Below are 12911 nucleotides of genomic sequence, written 5' to 3' on the forward strand. Positions count from 1 at the left end.
GGGAAGTAGTCAGGCTAAGTAGGCAGTTTCAGGTTGGGGTACACTAAAGCACAATTAGAGGAAAATGTAGATAACCTGTCATTGGAGGTGGGGACGTTGTTCAAGTCTTCAGTCTGTCATCTCTGGTAATGGATTTGGGTCTTAGGAGGGCTTGATCTTTGTAAGCTATCTTTGAGGACATCATCTATGATTCTACCATAAAGGTTTGCTATTTTTGGCTGTGTGACTTGACAGATACTTTTGGTTTGTAAAGACGTTCAGTAGTGCTATTCATACTTAGTATTTTGCCTAGCAGAAGCCTGGTCATAAGTTCTGCAAGGATGTTTTTCCTCCTAGAGAGTTTGTGTACCAGGCTTTCTCTTTTTGGGCCACCAACCAGCTCCCAAATCATGACCCAGAGACTTCTTATTAGTTATGAATGCTTGGCCTACCTTAGGCTCATTTCTAGCTAGCTCTTTTAACTTAAATTAACCTGTTTGTTGCATGAATCTTAAAGACTCTTCTTAACAAAATCAAACCTGAGGCCAGTTATTGGGGTGAATGCTGGAAGATCAGAGAAGCAGAACAAGCCACAGCCACCTCACCTTGCCAATTCCTCAGCTGATCCTGTTTCCTCAGACTGGAAGCTTCTGTGTCCTCATCCAAATGGCTCTCAGCTGAACTGTTGCTCCAAAGCCTGAAAGCTTAACCAGCCAAATACTACTAGTTTCTGGTTTTCACGCCTTATATATCTTTCTGCTTTCTGCCATCACTCCCTGGGATTAAACGCTCACTTCTTGAGATTAAAGGCATGAGTCACCATGCTTGGCTGTATCCTTGAACACATAGAGATCCAGGTAGATCTCTGTCTCTGGAAAGCTAGGATTAAAGGCATGTACTACCACTGCCTATCCTCTATGTTTAATATTGTGGCTGCTCTGTTCTGTGACCCCAGATTAATTTATTAGCACGCACAATATTTTGGGGAACACAATACCACTACACCTGTTTCTTTGCCTTGGGACTTTTTACTTTTCTTTCTTTCTGTATATTATATATTACATCCACTGCTTCTCCTGTCTGGCTGGTTGCTGGCTCCCTGGTTTCTTGCCTCAGGCATGTCCCCCTCCTTCTTCTCCTTCTCTTCTCTCTTCTCTCATCCTTCCTTGAGCCTACATTTCTCTTCTATTTATTCTGTCTGCCTCCCAGCCCTGCCCATCCTTCCTCTGCCTAGCTATTGGCCATTCAACTCTTTATTAAACCAATCCTAGGCAGACAAGGTGAAACAAATGCTATATATCTTTACATACATAAACACACATCATTCCATCGTTGAGAAATGTGGCACAAACAAATGTAGCACACCTTTGCACAGTTAAAACAATATTCTGCAGTATAAACAAATGGAACACATCTTTGCCCAATTAAAATGATATCAAACAACAAGTTTGGTTAGAAATTTCTTCAGGCTGAATTAAACATATATTTGAAACAATTTTGTTATATTGTTTTCTCCTCTTCTCATTGGAATGTCTGGATCAACCCAAAACTGCTTTCAAAACCTAGCTGACTATATGCTTCACCAATTGTGTCTACTTTAGGTTATGGACACACACCGTCTAGACTTGTAGGCACTCAAGTATATATGAAACGTTACTCTCGGTTTTCTCCTATGTTCCTTTGACTTCCTGTCATCACATATTGCACACACTGAACACTAGCTTTTGTGGTGATATGACCACTGATTTGTCTCTCAGTTTTCCTCCTTGTGTAACTCATTTTAGTCCTGACCACTTGCAAATTTTTTTCATTAAATATGTGCATGTGTGATGTCCACATTTGCTTAGTTTAGGCATCATCTCTCCATAGTGCTGTCAATATTTCTGAATCATTGTCATAGATCTTCAGAACATCCCACTGATAAGATCACTGCATTCCTTAATACAACAGTGTGCCACCTGCACCCAAATTTCTGACCAGGAGATACAGATGACTTGGGAGGTTTTAAAACAGGCAAGGTACAAGCTGCTTCTAAAAAACCACTGACTTCTCACTTGGGCCCATAGTATCTAGATGCATTTATGGAGATCTAGCTGTGCCCTGCTGGATGGTAACATCCATAGTGTGAAACTATTGAAGCTGTGGTGTTCATGTTGTGCCCTATCCTAGCTGTCTACAGTTTATGCAGCAGGATTTGGATCTATATTGGGTGTGAACATAGTCATAGAATGTTTCTACATTTGTACGAGTAGATGCCACCAACTGTCCAGCACCAACCTGGAGGCAAAGACAGGGTAACTGCTTTATCCCTACAAGTCAAAATGTAGAACAAAAAGTATCAAGGTAGATCTGGAGCATATGGGTACATGACAGTGTTAAAGAGCACTATCTGAAGAATAAGGCCAAAGACTCACAGAATACACCAGACCAAGGCAGTCCTTAGTATATTCTAGAGATCCTGTGCCCTTCCCTTTGCCTATCAGACCACTGAAACAATGGACCCTGGGGATTTCGATGGCACTCTCATAAGTGGAGAAGGAAAGGCTAAAGCCTGGGCCACATGGAAAAACTTTTCTCTCAGGAATGGAGTTTACAAAGTTCTGATAACTTCTCAGACTACCCTGCAGGAAAGATGACAGCTGAAATGATGAATCTGTAGATGCAACCACACTTTGACCAGTGTTTCACAAATATTCCTGCACCCTACTTAATCCTCTTCCTAATGTAGTCACGTTGAATCGAATCTTTGATTGTTTCTTTTTTAACGGGTGTTCTACTTTGCTTTGCTTTCTATTTGCTGTGATAAAACATTCTGACCAAAAGAAACTTGGGGAGGAAAGGATGTTTCGGCTCACGTTTCCCATCTTGGTCCATCACTGAAGAAAGCTAGGACAAGAACTCAAGGCAGGAACCTGGAAACAGGGACTGAGGCAGAGACCATAGCAAAACACTGCTCGCTCCTTATAATTCGCTTTAAAAAAAAAAAAAAATACATCCTAGGATCACCTGATCCAGGGACAGCACCATCCACAGTGGGTTGGTCCCTCCGACACCAATCGTTAATCAAGAAAATGTCCCACAGACTTCCTACAGACCAATCTGATGGAGACATTTTCTCAAATTTAAGTTCCCATTTCCCAGAGGACCCTCAAGTGTGTGTCAAGTTGGCAGAAAAACTAATCAGGGTAACTGGTCAATTGAAGATTGGTGGCCCAGCCTTGTTGAATGGGATGCAAGAGCCCAGGCTCTATCTGGTAACAGGACTTTGCAGTCACAAGCTTTGGAAAGTATAATCACTTTCCAGAGGACACCTCACCATAAATATTACTTAAATACTCAAGTCCAACTTTCCGCTTGAACTAGAGCCTACTAGTTGGCGGCTCATTAGTTCAGCTCTCGACATGACACAGCCACTAAGATTCAAAGGTTTCCCAGACCTTCAGGGTTGGTCTCAGCTGTGGTCAGCAGAAGGCTGTTTTGGAGATGCCAAGGCTGAACCAAGGTCCATTTCGTTGTGCGTTTGAGGAGACTCCAGAAACCTCTGCCAAAGGCAGAGATGGCGAGGAGGGCTGGTGTGGCCACAGGCCCGTCCTCAGGGCGGGAGGCTCGGGGGGCCTGCGGTTTGGGGCTCCCAGCGGCCACCGCCAACTTTGGGCCAATCAGCGTGTCCCGGTGTCCCGGGCGCCCCGCCGCTCCGGCCGCGCCTGCCCCGGCCGGCCGAGGAGGGGCCGGGCGGCGGGGAGCCGAGCGGGGAGGTGGGGATTCTGGGAGCAGAGCTCATTTCCTCCTCCCGGCCGCCCCTGGCCCGCACCCCATCTCCACGTGCGGCGCCCGGGGCGCGCGGCCGAGCGGCGGAGGATGCTGGGCATGTACGTACCAGACAGGTTCGCCCTGAAGTCGTCCCGGGTCCAGGACGGGATGGGGCTCTACACGGCCCGCCGCGTGCGCAAGGTGGGTGAGCGGCCCGCGCAGGCCGCGCCACGTCCCAGGGCCTGCGGGGAGTGCGGGCCTGCAGGGAGCGGCCGTCCTGGCTGCCCTCCGCCGCCACGGCGGCGAGAGGCTCGCGTGGGCCGCCGTTTCCCCGGAGCCCCGCGCCAGGCGGCCTCTGCCTTCAGAACAGTCGCCGCCGCGGTCAGACCCTTCACTTCATGTGCAGATGAGCCCCGTGCAGTGCAGGCCCTGGAGCCTCAGAGAGGAGGCTTTTCCGCACTGCCACCCCTGGGGTGATGATCTGGATCTTCGGCCTCTTTTCTTTGCGCTTTTGAATTATATTCTGGCGTCGGATCATCTTCCAGAACTGCAACAGGCGTGCGATCAGGGCAAGCGCAGGTTGCCCTGTCTGTGTGATGACGCACTACAGATGTTGCAGAGATGTTGAAGACAGGAGAGCAGGGCACTCCAAATCTTAAGTTACAGCCTTAGAACATGGTGGCCTGAGCTATGGTGGGTTAGCAGATGTGAAACGAACCAGGGTAGGCCGGGCAGAAGCATCCAGAGTAAGCAGAGCCAGGGTTCACCGAGCAGGGCCCATGCTTGGTACTTTGTCCATATATCTCTTTGGACTTTACCAGCTCAACACTCTCTGGAGCCAACTCTTAGTTCTCATTTAACAGGTAAGGGGAGGAATTCTAAAGTTAGACATCCCGCCGAGAGTTAATGAATTAGGCCTCAAGCCTATGGTTTCTGAATAGAGAGTGTATGTTCTTTTTAGAACATTCTGTTATAGAACAACATGCTTTATAAGCCCTGCCCCTGACACCTTCCCCAGCTTCTCCCCGCTGCCAGGCTTTGCTTTGATATTTGGAAAACAGGTTCAGAGGATAGCTCTTGAGACCCCAGTTTCAGCCCCTGATACTAAGAGCAAAGACTAATAGATAGTGCTGGGTTCACAACATAACCCACAAGAAGGTTCCATAGCCCAAATGGAAAAAAACAAAACCAGAAACACCCCACATATTAACATTTTATCGGTGGCTATGTGGGAGGATGTTCAAATGTAAACAAACAAAACACAGGAGTTGATACTTCGTTTAATTTAGTAATGAGTTGGATAGATGTTGCCAAATGACCAAATGTTAAAATCAACAGTCTTTCAAAGCCAAATAAATACAGCCAACCATCAAATGACTCCCTTGTACCACTGACATTCTACTTCTGTTTTAGTCTTCCAGCATGAAAAACTCCCAAATAGACTTTTCTTAAAAGTTTTTGGTGTAACTATAATTAAGAACTGTTTTGTGCTCATGAATAGTAAGACACCAGACATTTTGTTCAAAAGTAGGAATTGTCACATAATCCTTGTTTTGCATTACTCAGATCTTTTTTAGTCATTGGGCTGTGCATTTTCTTTTGATGTTTTCCTGTGATGGTGTTGGGAGCACTGCTTGGTGTGGGATGAAGTATCTGGAGTCATAATATCGCTTCATGGGTAGGCACTCACTCATCTTATGCTGCTAATGGAACTTTAACAGAAAACACAGATTTTTTTTTTTTTTTTTTTTTTTTTTTTTACCCAGGTTACATCTACCATGCTGACCATGCAGAACACTGCTTACAATAATATAGACTACTTTTGACAGAGTTGTTATTCCAAGATATTCAGTCACATGGTCATGGCTGGCTTCACCAATGCCTTTGGCTTTTTCCTCCACTGGACACTAGAGACAAAACTGAAGCCACCAAGCAGATTTTAGCTGAATTGTAAGATCAAGCTGAATGTTCTTACACGTCTTACCCATTTCACCATGTCTCAAATCTTTTTTTCCATGTCAACCATGTAAGACTTATCTGACTATATTTCAAGAGGTCTAAGAAAATAATAGCTGTGATTGGAGCTGTGTTAAGAACCTCATTGGAAAATGCTAATGTTTTTCTAAACAGACTTTGGGATTTACCACTTTAGAGCGTATGTTGACCATTACAGTTGTTATATCATACTTTCATAGCAGGTGTCCTTGTATAATACTTCTGTTTCACAATGTAATTGTAATTCAAGTTATCTATGGATTTAAAGTTCAGAGATTAGCCGGGCGGTGGTGGCACATGCCTTTAATCCCAGCACTCAGGAGGCAGAGGCAGGTGGATTTCTGTGAGTTCAAGGCCAGCCTGGTCTACAGAGCGAGATCCAGAATAGGAACCAAAACAGAGAAACCCTGTCTTGAAAAACCAGTAAATAAATAGATAGATAAATAAATAAATAAATAAATAAAAGTTCAGAGATTAGAGTCCAAAATGGACTTGGGGAATCTTCCAAGAAATGCCCTATTTGTACATTCCACAGGTTTGTTTGGGATTCCCTTCCCTTACTTCTCTAGACTCACCCCGTTATGAAGCATTTCCTTCCTTCATAATGACTAATTGGAGTGGCAGTTCATCATGCCCTGGTTTGTAATGATACACCCCCTGCAAATGTACTGCTCAGTGTTTTACTTTGTTTGCAGGTAGCATTGGTTCTTGATTGCTTGACATTTATGCATTAAAGCCTGGGTGTGTTCCTTTAAAAGGGGAAGAGGAAATGTGTTTTGGAGCAAGAGTAGGAAAGAGTAGATTTTAATAGGTTCCAAATAATGACGTTTTAAAGAACATCATAGGTGCTCTAGTCAGCACATTATCATGGTAAAGGTGAGCACACTTGAGGCCCAGAGGTTTATAGCTGCCTCTCAGGTTTCCATTCTTCCCACAGTATAGTCAACTCCCTGTCTTTCAGATCAAGTCAGACACTTATTTCTGATGAAAAAATATTAATGAAAATAAGTTTAATGCCCAGTTTATAAAAATTAGAATGAAAATTTAGAAAGGAAAGGAAAGTTGAAAGTGTGCAGTTTAGAGGAAAATAAATGATCAAAACAAAACCAACCAACCAACCAAACGAACAAACAAACAAACAACCCCAAAAGAGAAAAGAAAAACTAGCAGAAGAAAGATCACCGTGTTCATACATGAAGACTAGATTTTGTGTAATAATGTGTTTTGCTAAGAAGTTTAGAAGGTGACCCCTTTAGGACCAATGGATTTTTATCCTAGGGCTGAAACTGCCAGTAGATGCTTATTTCGTTTTCTGGTGGCTGATGGTAACTCACTAATCTGGAAACAGAATCACTGCAGTGACACTGTCTCCCTGTTTATATAGTCAGGTCTCACCATGGGGAGCCGTCAAGGCTTGTGTTTCTCACTCTTCTTACAGATTTTTAAAGGTAGATCATAGATCCACTTAAACCGTTTTTCTAAACTTTGGGTTTTGCTTTTGTGACGATGGCACCTACCGATAATTAAAAATTTTGTTTATAATTTAATATAGTTTAACTAATGAAGCGTTTATGAAGCTGTTGCAAGTGTTAGGAACTGTGCTTGTTGCTGGGGACAGAGGTGAATGACAGAGATGGCAGTCAAGGATGATTTTCTCGGTTCTTTCTTAGGCCATGCAGCAAAACCTTGCTTCATGGGCAACAGAACTAACGCTAGGGAAAGCTCTATCCACACTCACGTGGTTCAGCAGAATGTGAAGTCAGGTCCTTCCACAGACGAGTTGGGCGTTTCTAATGTAAAATTTGGAACGTTCCAAAATTGGAGCATTTTGAGTCTATATGATACCAGAAATGGAACACACTACACGTAGCCAGGCATACTAATGATCGTATGAAATTACCTTGTGTGTGATTTCAGACAACGTGTAAAGTGTATATGGAACATAAAAATTCTCTGTTTAGACTTGGGTTTCATCTCCACATATTTATATACTTTTCTGTCTGTGTATCTGTAGCTATATAATATCCTTCCCTCAAATCTGGAATCTACAACACTTTTGGCTTTTGGCTAGAATAGTAAAGAAAATGGATGTTCTGTCTCTTGTGGAGCTTGCATTATCTAGTAGTTAAATCATATACTGTATTAGAACATGATAAGTACTATTAAAAAAACAGTAGGAGTAGGGCTGGGTGTGGTTGGCTGGTGAAGAATGTTAAAAATTAGGTTGCCTAGTTAATTTCCATTAAAGTGAGCAATGTTTTGAAGGATGGCAGGAAACCAGCCAAATATATTCCCAGGAGAAGAACGTTCTGGCCAAGGGAGCAAGCTAGTCCGAAGTCCAGAGACAAAAGTAGAATTCCTGACTCCTCACTTTTGCATTTTTTGTGTCTTCACGGCCATTCCCCCATATAGATAACAATGCCATGTTTAGTTGCCTATTTGGGATGGACTTTGGCCGATTTAAACCTTACCTTTTCAGTAGCTTTTGTATGTTGAAGCAGTGCTTTCTGGGAGTCAGCAACCTCTTAAACTTTTTCCTTTCACTAATTAGAGACTCATTGGATGGGGTCTTGCCCTGAGGCCACTTTTCCCTTTGTTCTAGTGCAGAGCAGGTCTCTCCTTAATGGTCCTAATCTCTTTTATCAATCACAGCCTCTTTTCCGGCACATGCCTTGGGGGCATCATTAATCTTCGTGGTGCTATTTGTCTCTTTAAACTGTATTTAGTATCTCCCTTCCCCATTTGCTCTTTTTCATTGTAGACTTGCATAAGCATGACCAGTAATAACGATGCCACCGACTCATTATCATACTGTCTTGAAATGCCTTCCACCAAAGAAATTCGTCCCTTCGAATTTAGCCCTGGGCAAGTTTTTAGGGCATCGGCAGAAAGCATTCATATTCTTTACTAAAATACCAGGAATGGCCTCCAGTCAAGTTGTTAATAATGTGTCCTCTGAAACCTCATGAACCAGGCCACTACTGGATGCATTACTCTAGTGCCACCATCTTCCTCTGTTATTAGAGGGTGTTAGTCTCTGATTACAGCATTCAACTGTAATCCATTTCTAAGTTCTAGAGTCTTTATCCTAGTTCATTTTAGTTAATGGACTTCTTGAAGGTTTTCTTATTAAACCATGTGTGCAATATTCCCTTTGAATCTGTGTATGAAAATTGCTCTCCTTACACCTTGAACTGTTTAAAAGACTTTCAGAGGTTTTTTTGTTTGTTTGTTTTTACATTTACTGAACATTTTCTCAAGGTCCCATTTGATTGTTTATATTGGTTGATGCTTTGGGTTTTACAGATAACATTCTAATTGAGCTGGAAATCTTGCCAGGTCTCTTGATTTGTCTCTAAAGTTCAGAGAGTTTATTAGAGTTTGCCTGGGCTCTGATGCCACCTTGCACAGGAGTCAGTTACTCTCATGTCACCTAGCAAAAGAGTAAGTGATTCTGATGTCCGCTTAGCATGGGGGTGACTCTGATGTCTTTTAACATAGCAGTGAGTGCCTCCAAGGTCACCTAATACAAATTGAATGTCTCTGATGTCACCTAGCATGGAGTATCTCACATCACCTAGCATGGGGGTGACTCTGATGTTAGGATACAAGAGCGAGTGCCTCTGAGATCACTTAGCTTGGCCGTGCCTCTGACATCACTTGGCATGGGAATGAATGAGGCCATTTCATCTACAGAGGCAGATTTATCTTCAGCTTTAGAAACCATCTTCGCAATTACTGCCTTTCAACCTACTTTTTAAATATCCTCTGAACTATATAGATTGGAGCCGTCCTTGAACTGTTCTCCAGAAATCTCATTCTTACCTCTCTTTGGTTTCCTTTGAGATATATCTTTAATTTGATTCCTGTTTCTTCCTCTGTTTCAGTACATTTTCTAAAAATATCCAATTGTGAAATCATGTTTTTTAATTATTAAAAGTTTTCATTAATGGTGATGAGGAGATGACTGAGTGGGAAAAGTGCTAGAAGAGTGGAATTCAGATGTTTGGGACCAACATAAAAGAGCTGGGGGCCTTCGCAGTTCACCTGTGATCCGGAGTTCGGGAGATTCAGGGAAGGGGATCCATGGAGCAAGCAGGTAGCAGGACTAGACAGGTTGGTGAGCTCTGTGTTCCCTGAGAGACCTTCACTAAATAAAGTGGTAAACAATTGAGAAAGACACCTATTGTCAACCTCTGGCCTTCACAGACATGCACACACACTTATGTGTGCTCTCACGCAGGTACACTCACACACATGGGAATGTGCATACATCCATGCACCTACACTACAAACAAGTATTTATTCAAGTAAGTTTTTATTAAGTAAATCTTTTGAGTTGCTATATTTCAATGCCTCTGAGTTCCATTAGAAAATTCTTGTATTCTCTTTTTATTTATTATAATTAATTTTCTTGTTTGCTGTGCTAGAATGAGGGCAAGACTTCGTGCATATGAAATAGGTCCTCTCTCACAAGCTACATCTCCACCCCATAGCGTTCCTGTGACTGAGGATTCCATCTACCAGAGGAGTTTGTCTGTCTTTCTTTTTTTAACCCCATGAGCTGGGTCTCATTTTTTCACTCTGATCTCACTCCCTCTGTCAGGTGGACCCTGTTCGTTTAGGCCGTTGTTTGTGACCGAGTCAATTCTGCAGGTGGCAGTAGGCTATTAGGTCCCATCAATCAACTCTCTGGCCTCCATGCACTTTCCTGCACTCAAGGGCAGATGCCTTCCCTGTGTCTGACTTCAAAGCTCTCCTCATTACTCTCTGGTTTTCAGTGACTGGCCCTTTGCACTACCTCTCTTCTTGCCTGTTAGCCTCATTCTGGTTCTGTCCGACTTCAGTCCTCACTGTTCCACAGTTGCTCCCAGATGCTAATAGCAGTTGTTTTGTTGAGAAAATCAAGTCTGTAAGGAAGTGGAGTGGAAAGGAAATACGCTGCTTTCTGTTATATTATGATATATTTATGCCTATGTGTTGCTGGAGAATTTTTCTCCAGCTCCCGCCACCAAGTCCTGCCAGTCCCAGAGCCCACTTATAAAATAAACACACAAACTCTTACATTATTTAAACTGCTTGGCCATTAGCTCAGGCCTGTCATTGTTTAGCTCTTACTCTTATATTTAGCCCATTTCTATTAATCTTTACTTTGCCACATGGCTCGTGGCTTACCGGCATCTTCTCATGCTGTTTGTCATCATGGCGGCTGGCAGTGTCTCTCTCTCTCAGCCTTCCACTTCCCAGCTTTTTTCTCCTCCTTGTCCCGCCTATACTTCCTGCCTGGCCACTGGCCTATCAGTGATTTATTTACCAACCAATCAGAGCAACACATTTGCTATACAGAACATCCCACAGCACTTCCCCTATTTTTTTTTTTCAAAAAGGAAGGTTTTAACCTTAACAAAGTAAAATTACATATAATTTGGGAATTTGGGCGTAGCTTCTCTTACTACTTCCTGCTGGAAGGGGGCGCTGTATCTTATGGGGAAACAAAAAAAATTTTAGAATTATGGAATAGTCCATGAGGCTGTATCGTCTGAGCCAGATGCCTTCAAACCATTCTGAATGTTGGATCATCTGGGCCATGGTGTCATTGGAGACCTTCAGGGGGTCTTGGCTGGTCAAACCTGATGTATCTTAATCTGGAACAAATCCATAGCCTCTGGCTTTCTGTGGGAAAAAAAGAGACTCTTTTCCAAAGCAACATATCCTTATATCCAAATTTTGAAGTCAAGGTATCTTTAAAATATACATTTTGGCATAACTCAACAGCTTTTACAATCAAATGTTTTTCTTTAGTTACGAATATCAAAGAGAACATAATCCAGATTCTCTGTGTGGCAGCCATCTTTACGTGGCTTATTTTTTATATTAGCTTGAGCCTATTGCTTTATACTGCAGCCTTCTAAGCCTGAAACGGCACTGGCGCTAAGGCTGCTGGCTCCGCCCACTTCAGCTTCCCAACATGGCGGTGATCCGCTTTCCGCCAGCTCTGGGAGCCGTAACTCTCAGAAATAGTGGGTCTACACTTTTACCAAAGTAGCGTGTAGCCCAGAAACCTCTTTTCTTGTTTTGTACTAGCAAAGGCTAAATCCACCACACAGCTTAATGTGCCACTTGCAGAGGCCTCATTCCCATCCTACTGCAGGTCGAGAGCACACACTAGGAACCCGCCAGTAGCTCAAACCGGCAGCTGCTGCTCATTTGAGAGAGACAATTAGGAAGCTGTTTTTAGGTCCGTTTTAGAATCTTTTTTCTAAGTTTTTAGGTGGAAACTCTTGCCCCACGTTGGGCGCCATTTGTTGCTGGAGAATTTTTCTCCAGCTCCCGCCACCAAGTCCCGCCAGTCCCAGAGCCCACTTATAAAATAAACACACAAACTCTTACATTATTTAAACTGCTTGGCCATTAGCTCAGGCCTGTCATTGTTTAGCTCTTACTCTTATATTTAGCCCATTTCTATTAATCTTTACTTTGCCACATGGCTCGTGGCTTACCGGCATCTTCTCATGCTGTTTGTCATCATGGCGGCTGGCAGTGTCTCTCTCTCTCAGCCTTCCACTTCCCAGCTTTTTTCTCCTCCTTGTCCCGCCTATACTTCCTGCCTGGCCACTGGCCTATCAGTGATTTATTTACCAACCAATCAGAGCAACACATTTGCTATACAGAACATCCCACAGCACCTATGTCTATGTCTGTCTGTCTACGTATGTATCTATCATCCTATATATATTACCTCTACCGTTCCTTCCTCACAACTCTGTACTGCTTCTTCCACGTGTATTTTATGTGATACATTTACATTGCAGAATGAAGAGTTATGGGTACCATTGCATTTCTTCCCCCAACACCTGCCATAGCAACTGTGAATAGTAGACATGCCTAGATTCTAGATGGGGAGAAACAGAGAGTGACAGAGGCATTGGATATACTTTGTAGTTGACTTCAGTTCAGTTAAGGACTTCTGAGGTAGTCCCACATGATGTCTTCATTTAGGTCATTAGTTCTCATGTCCAGGTAAATATAGTTTTTTATCTGGTTATAGTAATATTCATTACAAGACCAAAGTTATAATAATAAGGTGAATTGATATGGGGGACAGTTAGACTCTGCCTTAACATTTGCAGTTGGGAAAGAAGACTGGGTGATCTTCCCATGGAACTCTTTAGAAACACATTTAATGT

At 43.0% G+C, this 12911-nt stretch overlaps 1 protein-coding gene across 1 annotated transcript in view; it reads left to right on the plus strand.

The window, feature by feature from the left end:
- The first annotated feature begins 3730 nt into the window (after positions 1-3730).
- Positions 3731-12911, plus strand: part of Prdm5 (PR/SET domain 5) — a 170674-nt gene continuing 161493 nt past the window's right edge. Inside the window, exon 1 of the mRNA XM_059257913.1 lies at positions 3731-3930. Within this exon, the coding sequence (XP_059113896.1) occupies positions 3838-3930 (93 nt within the window). The 5' untranslated portion in view covers positions 3731-3837. The remainder of the gene's footprint in view (positions 3931-12911) is intronic.

Source organism: Peromyscus eremicus, chromosome 3 (genome assembly GCF_949786415.1).
Source record: "Peromyscus eremicus chromosome 3, PerEre_H2_v1, whole genome shotgun sequence".
NCBI classification, from domain to species: Eukaryota; Metazoa; Chordata; class Mammalia; order Rodentia; family Cricetidae; genus Peromyscus; species Peromyscus eremicus.